The sequence below is a fragment of the Electrophorus electricus genome, chromosome 16 (assembly GCF_041902795.1).
Source record: "Electrophorus electricus isolate QZ-2024a chromosome 16, ASM4190279v1, whole genome shotgun sequence".
Taxonomy (NCBI): domain Eukaryota; kingdom Metazoa; phylum Chordata; class Actinopteri; order Gymnotiformes; family Gymnotidae; genus Electrophorus; species Electrophorus electricus.
Window position 1 is genome coordinate 6,509,885 of NC_137512.1, and position 17,011 is coordinate 6,526,895.

The window sequence follows — 17,011 nt, forward strand, 5'->3', positions numbered from 1 at the left end:
CCGCGTCCTGTCTTTCTCCCTCGCCTGCATGTGTCTTCAGGAATTGAACAAGGAACAGGATCTAACTAAGCAACTGAGACAAAGGGACCGGACATTTTGTTCCAGCCTCAGTTGTACATGAGGACATATGGTGGAGAGAAAACAAGCCTAACACCACAGAAACCTAGTTTAGCTCTCTGACGCCACCCTATGGCACAGAAAGTTAAGTTCTACCGTGTCACACAAACAAACAGCGGCCTGATGCAGTTTACATGTACGATTAGTACGATTAAAATTTACAGTGTAACACTGATTTTTACTCAAATAGGAAAAGACTAAAAATATCGCTGTGAAAGTGATATCTAAATCTTAAATATCATACAATATAACGACAGCATTTCAACCACTAAATAGTGTAAAAAAAAAAAACCCAAAACAAACAAAAACAAAAAACCACACAAGTGCTGCGACACGAGAGAAGTCCTGACACTAAGGCTTATCAAAATCGTTGGGGGCAAATCTCCTCTCAGTTGTAAGTTCCCTCAATACTACAGCAGCCCTACCAAGACATATACTTGTCTTTGCTTTTGACGTGTTCCTTTTGTGTAACATTGGAAGAGAGTGGTTGCCCCCTGGTGGAAAAACGCGAACACGCAAATAAGTGTGGAATGGTATTCATCAAAACAAACTTGAACAGATGCACATGCAGGGATGTTGTTTAGCAACAATCACCCAGGACAATATTTATTAACCCCATTTAATACGTTTGATAAATTATCTTTTAAATGATAAAACATAACTGATAAATTATCAGTTAAATCAACTTAATTTCGAGTGTTTGCTACCCTGCTATGATACTTGATTACATCTCATTTACGTAAGAGACCAAAAAAGCCTGCCCTCTAGTACACCTGCTACCATTTGAGGGACAGTTCAGTCACTTCCTGTTGGCATCCGGACAAAAGGCATCTTATTAGAAATATAAACCTGACCCCATGATCTTAAATCAATTGTTCCTTTTGACATTCTTTTAGCAGCATTTAGGTTAGATTTTATATCATCTTTGTAATGATTTAGAACTAAAGATCCACAGTATAATGTCCTGTTTCATCCTCATGGAGTATGTGTATCTAATAAATAGACTTAAATGTACTAATTATGCAGCTACACACCGAGACAGCCACAAACGATCGATGGGTGCAGAAGTGCTCCCAAACATTTCTGTACTTCGATATGTGTGAAATAGCAAGAACGTGGCATGTTGGCCAAATTCCTTCAGGTGCGTAGAGGCCCATCGAGAATGCAATACTCACGTTCAGCATCAAAACGGCCACCTCCTTTAAACTGGGTGTAATGATAGATATCTGCTCCTTATACCAAACCGTGAACGCAACGCAACGGCCAACAGCAATGCTGATATAAAACACCACCAGACATCTTGGTTCATCATGTTGATAACCTAGTCTATGGTAGACAATATAAGCTAGATGGCGAGCTCTTCTTTGCTACCAGTGGGTGTTAATGGTATGCTTAGACGTGGCTCTGTACAGATCACGTACATGGCATAAATCTCTGTATATTTCATTATCTTGCGTGAGTTTTTAAGTTAGCGGGGAATAAGGATAGCTGGCACGAAAGCGTCTGCCTACAATATTTTCCAGACATATCCAGCACCAAGTGTCCGACGTGTTCACGATTCACTTTGATCGTCCGAAATGGTGAAAAACTGCGCGTGTCACATTTGACGTATTTGTTTACTAACGAGTTATGTTGCGAGCATCAACCATTCGAACCTTAAATGCGGGGAAGTAACCTAACGCCAAGGTTCTGGTTATTCACGGGTGACTTAGTATCCTCCATTATTCATGCAGTTAACGGTATGTAATAACACAGCGAATGAATAGAACATCGAATCAATTGACTTTTTTTTTGTATTTAGAGACGTTAAACTCAGTACAGGCCTACTTAGTATAATGCCTAATATTTCCTCAGCATATAGATTATCCAAAACTCTTGGCTTGTGCAGTGCCACCTTGTGGCCGTTTCACATGATCATACCCTTCTCCCGAGGAAGAAAGGACATACATAAAATTAATCCTCTGCGTTTCATTCTTTATTCTCAAATATTATCTTGACGATAGACCCTTCCCAACCCATGGACTTCATCGCCGTGGTAGTGGTATGGTGGTGGGTCGTGGCTGAGTTGAGAATAGTCTGCTACCCAAAGATATCCACCTCACAGAGGTCCTGTGATCATAAAGAGACGATTAATGAAAAGTTAGAGGAAGGCTATCACAAACTGTGCAGGCAGGCAGAAAACTGACAGATCTCCTGGGGTCCTAAAGGGAACAAGAAACCAAGGAAACAACAAAATCTGTTGTGGGTGGGAATAAAATGCATTGCGTGTTTACTGGGGGAATCACCTTCAAGGAAAGGGATGAAATCCAACATATTTCCCCGAAGAACATATTTTCTGTGAATATCGTAGTGATTTAAAATGGTGTCCGTATTATTCATTTTGTTTTGCAAAGCTTCAGGTTTGCAAACACTGCAAGCTTTTGAGACACAAAGCCTTCCCAAAGGGAAAACAGAAGCTCACAGGAAGCTAGGTAATGCATGTCAATGAGACTGCCCTGTTCAGCAATTCTGCCTCATAGAATGGCCATCAATGGTCATGAATCTCATGCTAATATTTTTCTGACCAGTCATACCAGTCTTCTTGCCCATCACATCCACAGGGAGGCAGAGAAAAAATATGACACCTGCCAAACAGTCACTGGCTTCAAGGTTCCTTGAAATGGCCAGGGATGACTGATCCCTCCTTGCTCCATTTCAAGGAATTTGGGAAGGTAGCTACTCGTTTAGGGGCTTCAGATACCAATATTGAACATATTCAAGCTGTCAGTCAACAGAGGTGGGATGGAGGTGATCCAATGAACCACTGCAATCTCTTTTGTTATCAAACAGAAACAACCCTTCCTTTATGTTACTCCAACCTTCACTTCTGACAAGACACCTGCAGTGCAGTCATACCCACTTCTACTGACTTTTATGAACTTTTTTATACTACTTATTCACAAAGCCCATACAATCCCAGCAAAGATGTTCCGTGACTGATGACTCTATTGTCTTGACACTACATATTGTTAAAATGGTGTTTAGCCATCAGACAGGTGCTAGCTGCAAAAGTAATTTCTTTCAGGTCAGATTTGAGCTTTCTGAAGCATTGTTCAAGTACATGAATTCAAATGAAACGGCAAGCACAGGATGGAGACAGATAGAAAAAGAACAAAGTGGAAGTGCTTGAGTGAACAAGCAAGACAGATAGAAACACCGGAGAGACAGAAACCGAGAGAGGGGATGAGTGAGAGAAAGAATGAGAGCGAGCAAGAGAGAATTAAAAAAAATGAGGCTGCATAACCACCAAGAAATCAGTTCAGGGTGTAAAACAAGTGTATTTTATGACCAAAGACAGACAGTGTGTAATTCCATTCATCCAGAAATAAGATGTTTCGGAAGACTGCAAGGCAGTGCTGACAGGTAGTTCCACAAGTACAGGAAGTCGGCACATCCGGTGTGCTTATTTTTCCCCTTTCATGTCTTCTTCCCAGCGGGCTCCTCTGCGATGGAGGCGGCTTCTTCCTTCAGCCTCTCCTCGCGCTCTTGGAGGAACTCCCCATACTCCTGTGGTGACAGGCTGACAGAGCAGTGACAGGAGAGCAGAGGGGAAGAACAGTAATGACATACCACAGGAAGAGGAGGTGACAGAAATGAGAGAGACAAAGAGACAGACCCGCGTTACACTAGAATTTCAAAATTCTCTTCGGTTCGCTGAAATACGCTGGAAGAGGCATATTTCAGGCGTTTTTGGTTTTTTTTTTTAAATAAAATGCACACATGCACACTGGCTGCCTGTGTTGTGGTGACATGGTTCATTCGGCACAGGACAACAATATTATCTTTGAGAGGGACCCAAGGCCTCAAATCACCTTTGTATTGAGGTCCTGTCCTTGTAACCTGTCCAAATGCTGATAAATCACACTGGCATAATGACATTGAAAACTGGTTGTCGGTTGTTGTAAGCAAGTTAACTGAAAATAGCTTTGTCAGGTAACAAAAAAAGGGAAACCTACTCTCCCACGCCATCTCTGGATAGAGATTTAAAAAAAGGTAAAGCTTTACATAACTTGGAGATTTCTTAATTTAACCACTGATTATAGAAACACAAAAATAGAGTTGAATTTTTAAACTAGGTGTGTCTGGTTTAAATCTAAGCTGCACATACAGGAAGTGATGAAAATTCCAATTGAGCCTGAAAAACAAATCCATTTGATCCATTTTATAAATTCAAGTTGTACTCTGACAGTGTGGAAAAATGGCACTACAATTTATGCACATTCATTATCACTGTTTTGATGATTGCGGATAAGTGGTGTGGAGTATATAGGTTATGCATGAGGAACAGCAGATGTGTGAGCATGCATCAAGCAAATGCTATTTTAATTTTAATGGCAATATTAAGGGTACATTGCATGTCTGAACATAGCGTTACTTCATTTAAACCCCCCCCCCACCCACCCACCCACCCACACACAGACACCCCATCCGCATCCGATCAGCAAGACTTGTATGCCTTTTCTATTTAGCAAAGGCTTAAGTCTGAGGAGTAAGTTGTTCACATCAAGTTAGTAGCACCTAATGGGCTGGTGGGCTGAATGTTCGCTGCCACCCAAACACACGCAGCCGGCAGCAGTGGAGCAGCTGGAGTACAGTCATCAACAAGTGGTCATGACAGCAGATCGTTTATAATAATCTGATAGAGGAGGAGGTAAACGTATGTGTAAGGCTTCTTCAGTAGTTCTTCATGAATCTCACATTATAAGAGGAAAGTAAAATCCAAGATGTAAAAGGGGATACAAATTTATATATGCAGATTTATACCAATTTTCTGATTTACTGTTTATTTACTGGCTTTTTGTACAATATTGGATTTTTTAATGTTAATCTTTAATCCCTTTCTCTATTTTCGCCACGCTTGACGAGGACCACTTGAAAGCAAGCCTTGGGGTTTTATTGTGGTTTTAATCCTGTGATTTTTAGCCTTTGCATCAGTACTACTCCAGCTTGCTTAAATGGATGTTATGAATTATTAAATAAACAAACAAACTAAAAACATCTCCACTTGCTGTATATATTTTGTATGTTTGGTGTATCTAGTCTTGCATATCGTTTGTGTTGTATACGTTGTATATAATGGATTGTGTGTCGCATATGTGTTGCATACGTTGTATATAATGTCTTGTATGTCACATATGTATCGTATATGTTATATATAATGGCTTGTATGTCATGTTTATGGTTCGGGACCAGTGGTTGATGATGTGTTCTTACTCATTGACAATTTGGATGCCAAGGGACTTGGCTGAGCCGATGATGCTCTTCACCACCGTCTGCAGAGAGGCGTCCTGCACCCGGAAACATTCGTCCTGCGCCTTGACCTGCGCTATCTCGTACACCGCCCGCAAGGACACCATCCCGGCTATCTCGTGCCCTGGGAAGAGGGTCAAAAATCGTGCAGCTGCTAAGAAGACCTGAGGCTGAGGCAGAGAGAATATATATATATTTATCTGTATATATATATTTTTTTCTCTATGCACCCCTGGTTCTCTTCCTCAGTTTGGACAGAGCACTCTCCACCATTTCACTGCACATTATACTGTGTATGACTATGTATGTGACGAATAAACCGAACTTGAACTTGAACTTGAGGCAGCAGAGAGAGTCAATGCCGGTGTGGTGACTGGTTGCAAAAGCTGCATGTTGACTGTAAAGCGTCCTTGGGCCCTGAGAATGGCACTGTGCGAGTGTAACCTTATTCACTCGTTCATTCAGAGAGCAGAGGCGGGGTGGTGGGCGTGCAGGCGTGAAGGTGAGAGTGTGAGACAGTGTGAGCAGGAAACCTTCAGAGGAGTGTGTAGGGAAAAAGGTGTGAAGGGTGGGTGTTAAAAGGGGGAATAACTGAGAAGGACCAGAATGTGGGGGAAAATAAAGCAAAATCTATAATTCTCTTTTCATCCACGCAGACCCTTTTCCACCCACTTTCCGCAAAGGAATTTTCCATAAATATATCATCAAATAAATCATCCAAAGGAGGATAAAAAAAAAGAAAAAAAAGAAAAAGAAATCTGAAGTCAAACAGCCTATGGGGGAAGGTCTGTCCATAGCTGGAACATAACCTGGGACTGAGCGGTGCAAATGAGCTGCCGAGCGAAGTGTAGGGTAACGTGCGCTTGCCTTACCTGTCTTGCTTGCACCTTTCTCGATGCCTGCAGCCTGTTTCAGGAAGTAAGACACGGTGGGCTGCCCAATCTTTAAGTCATAGGTCCTGTCCGGCTGGAGGCAGGAGAGAGATACTGACTCAACATGATTTCTTCCTTTAAGAGGCCATTGTAAGTTCGAGAAATGTAGCAGTAAGAAATATCTAGCATAGCCTGAAAACACAGTCAAAAGCAGGTGTCATAAAATATTTTATTCAAACACACACTTAGTATTCTGCATTTTTGTTTTTGCATGTCTCTTGTATGTTAAATAAATACAGGTCTGCATAAAAAAAGCATCCACATTCAGAAGGAAGGCTTGTTATCTTGCCCTAAAATCAAGGCTTCTGTCTCTCCACAGAAACCTCTAGCTATTAGTGACACTGGCCTCTGTAGGAAGATGAGCCCACATTCCTTTCCCTCCACCAGTGCTATGAACCCTGCAAGAATCCAATTGGCATCCACAGCCCCTGACAGCCGTTCACAGACTCTGTATCTGATAAAACTGAGCCGCACACACCCACTCACTAGCCCACCCAGCCCCTGTCTGGCTTTCTGCAACACAAGCTTTACAGAGCGGATTAAGCGTCACACAGAGGATCAAAGACAATGAGAGCACAGCAGACAGCTTAATGGGTCCAGCGGGACTTCACAGGGAGTTTGACCCGGCAACACGGGCCCGCCGAAATAGCCGCAGCCGTCCGGCTAAACCTTAAAGCTGGTATTGTGCAGCACCATCAACCAGACATTCCCTCACCCAGAACTCTGGCCACCGCTTAGGCGAGGCTGGCTGGGCTAATCTCTCGCTCAACACAGAGGGCAAAAGGCCATCACTTTAAACTATGCCTTGAAATGCAGACTGACTATCATTAAGCCTGATGAGGATTTCCCCCTTTGCCATGTTTGGATTGGCAGCAGATTTCTGGCACATCATTCAAGGCACAAGCAAGGTGAAATGACTCGGTTAGAAGTTTTGCTGTGCTCAGAAATGAAAAGTGCTACAGATCAGTTTAAATGCAGGCTGTTTACTGAGTCCACAGAGCTCAGAGAAACTCAATATAACGACATATTTGCCTTGTGTTTGCATAATCACATTAACTTTGTTTTTTTTTTTAATAAGCATCACTTGCAATTTAGGGCATCAGCTACAATGCTATTGTAACCCTTCAGCTGAGTTTTAGACCAGTCCTACCCAACATAAAACAAAATGACTAACTTTGGCCCTAATCAATAGTGAAGTTGGCAGCACAACATTGCTGGAAGCATAATGCAAAAACATTTTTGTTGGACCTCTGTGAAATATTCTTTATGACCATCAGGGTGGATACAAGCACCATGGTATCCCCAGGCTCTATGAGGTCCTGTGAACCGGTCATACTGCCCAAACAGAATAAATGTGGTCTAGCAGCAAATCTTCTCAGCACAGGGTGTTCTGCCAAAGTCCCTCATACCAGCAAGGTGTGAAATGGCCCATGCAGTAAAACACAAATGCATAACAACAACAACCACCACCACCACCACCTAGAAGATCTTCCTGTATTCCAGAGGCTCTTTGCCTTGAATAAATTTAGTATTCATGACTGTACCCTAAGAAACGGCAGGTGGGGGTAGTACGTGGTGCAGTATGTAAAACTGAATTCAGCCATCATGGTTCTCAATTAGAGAGGAGAGGTGGTGCCTGGTTCTTGGTGACCAGCCTTCACCGAGGCCGTAAAGTCGCATGGCCAGCAGGTAAAGCAAAACTGGCACATGTAGTAAAACAGTTCGCTCCTTCCTCTTGTTGAGTTACTGATTATTGGTTTTTGCATTTATACAGTCGCCAAATTAAACTCGGGCACATTCAAGGACTTCTTCAGGCTGAGTTTAAAGACCCAAAGTGTAAAAACTGCTTTTAACCGGCTAGCTGTAAAGGCTCAAATAATTTAAGCAATGAAAACATGATGAGAAGTCCAGATTCGTGAGTTGGATGCATAATGTGAAAATGCTGGCCTAGTTTTCAACACACTTGGAGGACTAGAAAAATAATCCCATATATTTTGTCAGCAAAATGTGCATTATAACTGAACGGCACAACCTCATGCATATTTAAGCATAATGGTCACATCAAACAGAAAAGCTTTTAATGTTTGTTATAATAATGAACTCCCTTATAACAGGGACAGAAGAAAATTGAAGGCTCTGAACTTAGCCTAGGAAGAGAAACACAATGAAGTTTACCGATTATAGTTATGACTGAAAGCCTTAAGAGAGAATAGGATAGAACTAACCTAATAGTTAATGTGGAAATTTTAACCAGGTTTTGAACCACTTTCACATACGCTCCTCATCCACCTCTTTAGAAACTACTTCCTTGCACCTACAGGCACTATAGATTACATTTCGCCACAATCTTTGAGCCTGCTTCTACTCTGTTCATCACAGGTCAGATTCTTGACCACTGAACCACTGCTGACAAGATATAATTGATCAGCATGGTTGTTGGTCCATTCTTAATACAACAGTGTTGCCAACATGGTAGTAGCATGGTAACGTGTGCTGGAGCAACAAGCTGCTGATTTGCCATGCAAAAGTAGCCACCAGTGGTCCTGGCTAACACAAATTGTGCATTAGTGGTTGACCAATATGGACCAGATGCCAATAATTAGACTAGAGCAGCCGATATATAATGACGATATGTTATTATTTTTTGGATATTATAAAAAATACAATTTAATAATAAATGAAACACAAAATTGCTGAGTTTAAATGAACAATTATTTAACATCGTTATTGCCTGCATTGTCTTGGTTTGCTTAAGTCGACCTGCACTCATTTAAATTTTTTTTTTTTTTTTTTTAAATACAGCAACTAATAAGTGTTCAAAGGTGGTAATAAAAAAATGTTGTAAACATTAAATGAATAAATAAAATACAATAATAAAAAGTCAATGTAATTTATCTCATGGAATTTAATTGGCCAACCATTCTGCATTGCAATTAACGAGCCAATGTCTACTTGTGTACAAGGTGTCTCTAATAGGTAAATGTTTCTAATAAAACAGGAACTTAGTATATTCTGGAAATATGTTGAGTTAGGGAGAAGAGTTCAAGGTTAGCTTTCTAAAGGCTGCTGTCTTTGCAGAACCACTGTCAATTCCTAAATTTTTTTTTTTTTTTTTTAAATGTTTGCTTTTTTAAAAAAATATCTTTTTGTGATGTTTAGAATTACCATCTTTGTGATTCGCTATGTGAGTGAGAAGTGTGACATTTCTGTTCCATCATTAGACAGGTCCAGAAACCATGTTGGTTCTAGAAATTTCTAAAGCTTACAAAAGTATTCTTTGGGTCTGGCAAATTGAACTGCAGTGCTGTAAAAATTGCAATGTGTGCCTTTAAATCTAGTGCAATGCAGCTGAATACATAACGGTAGCAAAGTGACTGTTCTCACTTGGTCTCTTTGAAAACGTCTCCCAGCTAGGTCAGGGAGCAGCGATGCTGCAACACAAACACGGCAGAGACAGCAGAGCGGGACATGTTCATCCTCCAGGCTGCCAGGGCCGACAGGCTGCCGTGAGGGGATTCAGCCCGAAGTTGACAGTGCTGCTGCAAAGGTCTAACTGTAGCCCTAGCTCGAAGCCCCAGACTCTGACTGCAGCAGAACACTACCAACAACCCATTAGTTTTAAAATACAGCATTTTCTGGGTTTTGCTCCAGGCAAACGCATGCATGGAGGAGTAGATGGCTCCATCGCCGTGTCAGTAAACTCGATCACGATGTCTGGGTTTGCTTTTAAAATGCCTCCAGTTGATTTAGGAGGACAGAAGGTTACAATGCAAGATAAATACTTGAGCACTTAAGCCTAACAGAAGAAACTGAAACTGATGCCTGCCTTCAGGACTAAATTTCTTAACATTGTCATGCAAGAGGCTTTACAATCAGTCATCGATGACCCCTGTTCAATGTAAAGACATTCTTCACAACTTCTGTAATGGGCTTTCAACCTACTGCACTGGCATTGATTCTGCAAGCAGTACTAATGCCCACGGATCCATCTTTATTTAAAAGATTAAGACAGGCTACACCCGGTCTCATTTAGTTTTATCTGGTGGGTAAGAAATGGGGAGAGAAGAGGAGATGGAATGACTGCACAGAGAGGGAACGAGAAATTGAAGGTGTCAGGTAAAACTCTTCTAATGTGCCCCAGAGACAAATCCTTCAGTTGCCTACAAAGTCCACAAATCACTGAGCCGAGTACATGGACAGGTTTAACTCCAGGAGCTGAAATGCTAACAATGTCTTTGGCAAACGTATGGACAATAAACAAGATCAGGCAAGCTGACAGCTGCTGAAACCTCGACGCCCTGCACCACTGCGTCGGCTGAATTTCAAAGTCATAGTCAAAGTCACAGATGCAGTCCCGCTGAATTCGGCGTTGACGGCGCTTCCGTTCGACCACCAGTGCCATGCTGCCAAGAGCCGCTTAAGACCATTTACGTCGCTGCGGTAACGCGGCTAAGGCAGCACCCTATACGGGCATCCCAAATGACTTGTTAAAACTGCATAAACGAGGACTGTCAGTTCACACAGATCAATAGTGATAATCTACCACAACAGTGGGCAGAGGCTGGTTTAGAGATTCTGGGACCCTTTGTGAACAACAGGAATGGAAGCCCATTACACATAGATTCAAATCTTGCAATAACACTGTAACGTCTCTATAACTCACGCATTTCAATTACCTGTAATGAAATTAATATTGGCAAGTTTTAAAAATGACTCACTGCAAATAATGAAAAGCCATTTGGAAGCTGTCCAGTATGACTTATTGAAAAGTGGGAATCTATGCGACTTTAGTGCTAGCATTATGTCCAGTTTAGCGTTAACATTATGTCCAGTGACTGAAAAATACTGGTTAAATGTCGGGAGTGCCACGACATCAACGAAACCTTCCCTCTTTATGCATTTCTCTGCGCTGCTCAGATAACTTTGATTTTTATTTCATCTCAGCACTCAGGAAATCACTTTGAAGCACATCCTGTCCACGCTGTAGCCATCATTGCATAAAAAAAAAAAAAAATGGAACAGAATTATAACTGTGACCAGTGGTGCTGCTCCTGCAAGATTACTGACCATAACTGCTACTAGATAACAGGCATTTTGAAAATATATTCGTACATATTTAAGAATAAGTGATTTAACATCTACGCATAAATGTAATTTGTATTTGCTCCTTTGCCTAGTGTAAAGGGTGGCCTTGGTAAGAGGGAATGAACAGAATTAACCGTGTGACTGAACCAAAAAGGGCCACTCATGTTACCTTGACGTAGATCTTGATGGGAAGAGGGATGCCTTCTTTAAGGTCTTTTGTTCTCTCATTGAAGTCTTTACAAAACACACCAATCGGGATCCCCCTCTAGAAGAACAAACAGACGGCCAGATTCATAAACAAACAAACAAACACACACACACATTATATCTATCTATCTATCTATCTATCTATATATATATATATATATATATATATATATATAGTAGAAAGCTGTGTGCACACACTTATCAGGCTGCTATTCATAGCAACATTTCCTTCGATGAATACCAGTGACCATTTAAAGGGCTGTATGCTAAGTGTCAATCATTCAATAACTCATTGGTGCACTGCGAGGGCCTGTGCATGCTCAGCTCCCCATGCTAGTGTCAAGACTACGAGCCTGGAGGAGAGCCTATTTAGCCAAGTGTATGTGTGCGTGCGCGCGTGCGTGTGCGTGTGTGTGTGTTAGTCATCAAGCTTTTGAGACTGAGCCCATGCTGGATCAGCCAGAGAGCACGCTATATGTGTGGCTCACTTTACGGGAGTACTGGGTGTCGTTTCTCCTGTGTTCCTTGGGCATGTCACGAATGCAGCCTCCTAATCAGTAATTTAATTACAGTTGGAAGAGTTCCACTGACCTTTCGCTAGCAAACCTTGCTGGAAGCAGCATCTCCACCAAGACCGAGACGAGCACTGTGCTACCGGGAAAGGTATCTGCCTTTAATGTAGGTTCTGAATTTCTGACCCAAACTGCTCATCACTATAGCAGGCGGTCACCTGTCCCAGACATTCGTCTGAGTGAACAGGAACTCTTCTATGGAATTTGTTGCCCAAAAGGAAAAACGGAAAGGTCAGACCCACCCTTAGAAGTAGTCCTTAGGTGCCACTGTTTTTAAAACATAGCATAGCTCTAAATGTAGTCTTACATCTTGAGTGTGTGGCCATATGAAACGACTGCCTTTATATTAAAATATGCTCATATATGGGTCGAGTGTAAAGGTTTAGGGTGACACTCCTCAAATCCAGTATGACATGGCGTTTTCTCTGCTCTAGCCCCTCAGGTAATTACCCAGCTCCTGATTCAGGACTTCCATCATGGTTATTAGAGCAACAGAAAAAATACATTATGTATAAATAACAATGTAGTACACCGAGGCCCTCGAGGGGAAAAGGTTTAAAGCAGAGTTTATTTATAAAAATGTTCTGTTGTAAGCACCTCTTCTTGTAGAGAGCTTAAAGTATGCCCACAGACGGTAAAACTGAGGTGTCTGGAACCGGTGACAGCTGAAGATATGATACAAAGTGGTAGGGTTCAAAATGCTGAACTCATCCTTCAAAAGTGCAGTAAATACATTTCTCCGTCAGAATAGGTCACAATCAACACAGACTTTGGGGACTACAATAATGCACCTAAGGAGAAATTTATTCAGGGAAAGATAACGACACATCAAGAAATATTGCTTGTCTGGATGGGTCAAATGCTTTGGTGCAGGCACCAAATAATCTTCCCCATGGCAGATGGTGCGACTATTGTGCTGACATGTTGCATCATTTTAATTAGAAAACACAAACAAACAAAAATCCAACCAACCAACCAACCACAAACACCCACCCACCCACCCACACACACACACACACAGAGAAAGAAACACACAATCAAAAATTTCACTAATGGTATGACGAGCAGTGGCCCATGAACCTACTTTTTGCTCTTAACTACTATTCACAAATTCATGTCATGTCAACCTTGCAGGCATCTCTTAGTCATCAATTAGTTGAAAACAACAGAGTGGAGTAGAATTGAAGATGGGGCAGCATAACACCTGATGAAATATGGATTAGTATTAGTGGTATCTGGGGGAGCATCGTCTTCCAGAGCAACACTGGCAGAGTGTCACGCCATCCTGCACTCACTTAGCAACTCCGCCTCATGGCACAAAAAATGAGAACTGGAAGGGACTTCTAACAAGGAGACCTGCTGTGTGTGGACGACAGATAGCAGACACATCCATAGGAGATGCCGCATCACGGGGGGAGGGGGGACGGGCAGCTGTAATGGGAGGTGGTGGAAGTGCTCGACACACCGCACGGGACACTCAAATAGTACCAAGCAACGGCCAAGCAGGAGCGAGAGGCGATGCTCCTCGTCTCCATGTTTCATTATCCTAAGTGAGGCCACCATAAGACTGGAAAAAAAAAAAAATCCTGCTAGCAAAAGCACAAGTCTTGGCAATGCGGTGAGAACGTGCTTCGCCGCAACGCTGTGTCGAATAAAAGGGGCACAGGCATTCTCTTTGATGTGCCGGCCGAATTGACAGCACACCGTACTGAAGCTCATAGATTTAATCACCCTGAAGTCATGTAGTCCAATTAAATACTTTCTTTTCCCTACAGTGACTGATAAAAGCAGAGTAGTCGGGAACCAAATGGTTGCTGTTCATCACTTCAATGGGGGCACTCTCCTGGACAAGACAACTTACTCAACACTTGTGAAGAATATTAAAGCTCTTCATCACATTGATTCTCTCATAATATATCTTTTATGACAAAAGGTCTTAAAAGAATAGAATAGTCTTCACAGCTGTGCATGATCCCATTTGAAAAACCAGACATGTCACTGCACTGGAATACATGCACCACTTAAAAGCTCTATTATGTTTTTTGAAAGGATGTCAAAGAAATGTAGCAATGCCCTTACTAAACAGCAAGATCTCTTCAGAGGAGGAAAGCACATATTAATAGCTCCAATTTACACACCAATTTCATAATCAGATGAGAATTTCATCATTTTAAACCATCTACCCTCTGCTAACTGCTTTGAAGCTCTGCAGTGAACAACAAACCCTGTCCTCCAAGATCCAAATTATTTTGTGCGAGGAAAATGAGTTCAAAATGGCAGTTAAATAAGATGGAGCTGATCCAAAAAGAGCTTTATAAACAAAAAGTAATTTGGAATCAACAAGAAACTCTATGAAAGCCAATGAAGCACCATGGCAAGTCACAATTATTTGACTCTCCATCACATGAGCACCTGGGAAAATCCTTGCAGCTTTTTGAACAAACCGAGGACTGTGTAGTCTGTTTGTCTGCATCATGTTAAGAAAGCAAGAAGAGTTCTTCTGTGCTACAGATCAAAGCATGCACAGTCAAAAGCTGTTTGAAGAAGTGCAGAGACAAGGTTAGGTCATCAAACTCTTCACAAATCTGTTACAACTCTGTTATGCTTTGCAGTGATCACCAATCATGGATGGCTTTAAAAAAATGTTTTGGGACCAAATAGGGATGTTTTATATGGATGAAAAGTTGTATACCCTCCCCCATGACAGGTTCATTACTGCCCGCAAAAAGACATACATGACAGATAAAATAGCATTTGTAGGATGATCGATTTAACTAAACTATTAAGTGAATTTATCACAGAAACTGCTTTGATCTTCCAGTTGCCAATTTTCTGAATCTGTTAAAACTGAAACATAGTGTTTGTCTGTATCAGTATGTATAAAGAATTTTTGCCTGTGATTACTCATCAATAAATGTAGACCATGCATGGCTCTGGGTTTGCTCATATGGAAGCAGTTTTCAAGTCACATGGAATGCATCTAATTTGGGAGTTCTTTAATGCCTGTGTCTTCAGTGAGTAAGAAAGCAATTTTTTCCTGTAACTAGTTTTATTTATTGCCTAATGACAACATGCTTCCATGAACACTTTTTTTTAACTGAAACTCTTCTAGAAACCATTCAGGGAATGTGAGTGGAACTGAGCTCAGTGCATTAACCACAGAGGATCTTACAGGCCATTGTTCGTATTTCATTACAATTCACAGCCATCCATTTTTTTTCTTGCAGTCGCTTCACTAACATCGCTGGCCTTTCAGCTCCAGTAATTCTTTTTAACGAAATGAAGCTCTGAGGTGGATAAAAGACACATGTGAAAGAACAGGCTGGAAAAGGAATGGGGGTCAGCATGAAGGACCGTGTGTGTGTGTGCGCGCACGTGTGTGCGTGCGTGCGTGTGTGTGTGTGTGTGTGTGTGTGTGTGTGTGTGTGTGTGCGCGCGTGTGTGTGTCTCTCAACTGTACTGGCTCTGGTCTGAGAAGAACGATGCTCTGTGGTTGAGGCATGTCCCTTTCGAGGACCATAACGAGGATCAATACGAACACTAAGGAAGCACATTTGACAAAGGCAGCTGAAGGGGTATTGAGGACCTGGTCTGTGGAGGGACCATACAGAACCTGCATGAATAAAGCATGTGGATACGGATTACAGGTTCATTCCATTACAGAGATGGAGAGGATGGAGAGAGCAAGAGAGAGATGATGGGAGGTTCAAAAGGTTTAATATCGCTTTAGAACAGAGCTTCCCAAGGATTGCTTTTGAAGGACAATGCCACTTGTCTGTATATATGAAAGAATGTGCAATTAAGTGTCTGAATAAAGGCTTCTGTATATTCAATTAGTATTTGAAATACTTTGAAGCACAGAGCATTGTATGAGAGTTTAAAAGGGCAAATCCTAAAGGAGAAAAGGATGGCATTTAAATCACAAAAGAGCCAGTTCTGGAAATACAGGCAGCGATCAAAGTGTGGAAGCACCAGAGTGAACGGAAGGGTGAGAGAGGGAGGAAAGTCGATATATAATTTTTTTTTTTTTTAAAGTAAACTTTCACAGGGGAAAATTTAAAGAGACGCAAGGCAGTGTGTTCTCTCCTCCAGCGCAGCCATGTGCAACGGTGATGGGAAAGGAATGCAGTCTGTGTACGGGACAGCGTGCACACGGGTGTGTGCGCGCACAGGTTTGACCGAGGACATGGCCTTGGGGCAGGAAAGTGAATTAATTGCCCCCTGGCACGCGTAGATGGGCAATTCATCGCCCTGGCAGAGGGCAGCAAGGTGCAGGCACAGGCGGGTGGGGACTTGGGGTTAATTAAACTCTGCGGCGTGAGACACTCATTAATTACCCCCTATTCTCCCTTTCCTAATTTAATCTGCTGCCATCTTCCTTGTTTTATCGCATTCCTTTCCATCAGGGCATCATGCAGCTGATTAACTTTAGCCTTTTGGCTTCAGTGAACACAAACCCTCTACGCTGGGCAAAGCTTCAAAAGCAGAATGGGGGCGGCAGGGGTGAGGGACATGTTCTGCCGCATGCGATGAAAACCAGGGGCGCCTCTCTCCGTAGTGAGGGATGATATAAGGATGGATGTAGGGCTGTGCAGAATGTCATGACAGGGCTTCCTCTTCTTAATGGCATAATCTATTCTGGTCCCAACATCTTCTCTGGCCTCAGTCCAATTCATAGAGTTCTTTTTCTCTCCCTCACACACACACACACACACACACACACACACACACACACACACACACACACACACACTCACACTCACACACCTCATCATCATCATAATAATAATAAGATACACAGAAGGTTTT

General features: G+C 42.0%; 1 protein-coding gene across 3 annotated transcripts in view; it reads right to left on the reverse strand.

The window, feature by feature from the left end:
- Positions 1-2,079: 2,079 nt before the first annotated feature.
- The window catches only part of mrpl11 (mitochondrial ribosomal protein L11), a 33,849-nt gene continuing 18,917 nt past the window's right edge, over positions 2,080-17,011 (reverse strand). Inside the window, exons 3-6 of one of the 3 annotated variants that reach the window (XM_027013041.3) lie at positions 11,593-11,688; positions 6,279-6,372; positions 5,371-5,530; positions 2,080-2,226 (exon numbers count right to left, since the gene is read on the reverse strand). In XM_027013041.3, the coding sequence (XP_026868842.1) occupies positions 2,142-2,226; positions 5,371-5,530; positions 6,279-6,372; positions 11,593-11,688 (435 nt within the window). In that variant the 3' untranslated portion in view covers positions 2,080-2,141. Of the gene's footprint in view, positions 2,227-3,414; positions 3,677-5,370; positions 5,531-6,278; positions 6,373-11,592; positions 11,689-17,011 lie in introns of those variants that run through there. The other 2 variants (XM_027013040.3, XM_081699423.1) reach the window with 2 other exon arrangements.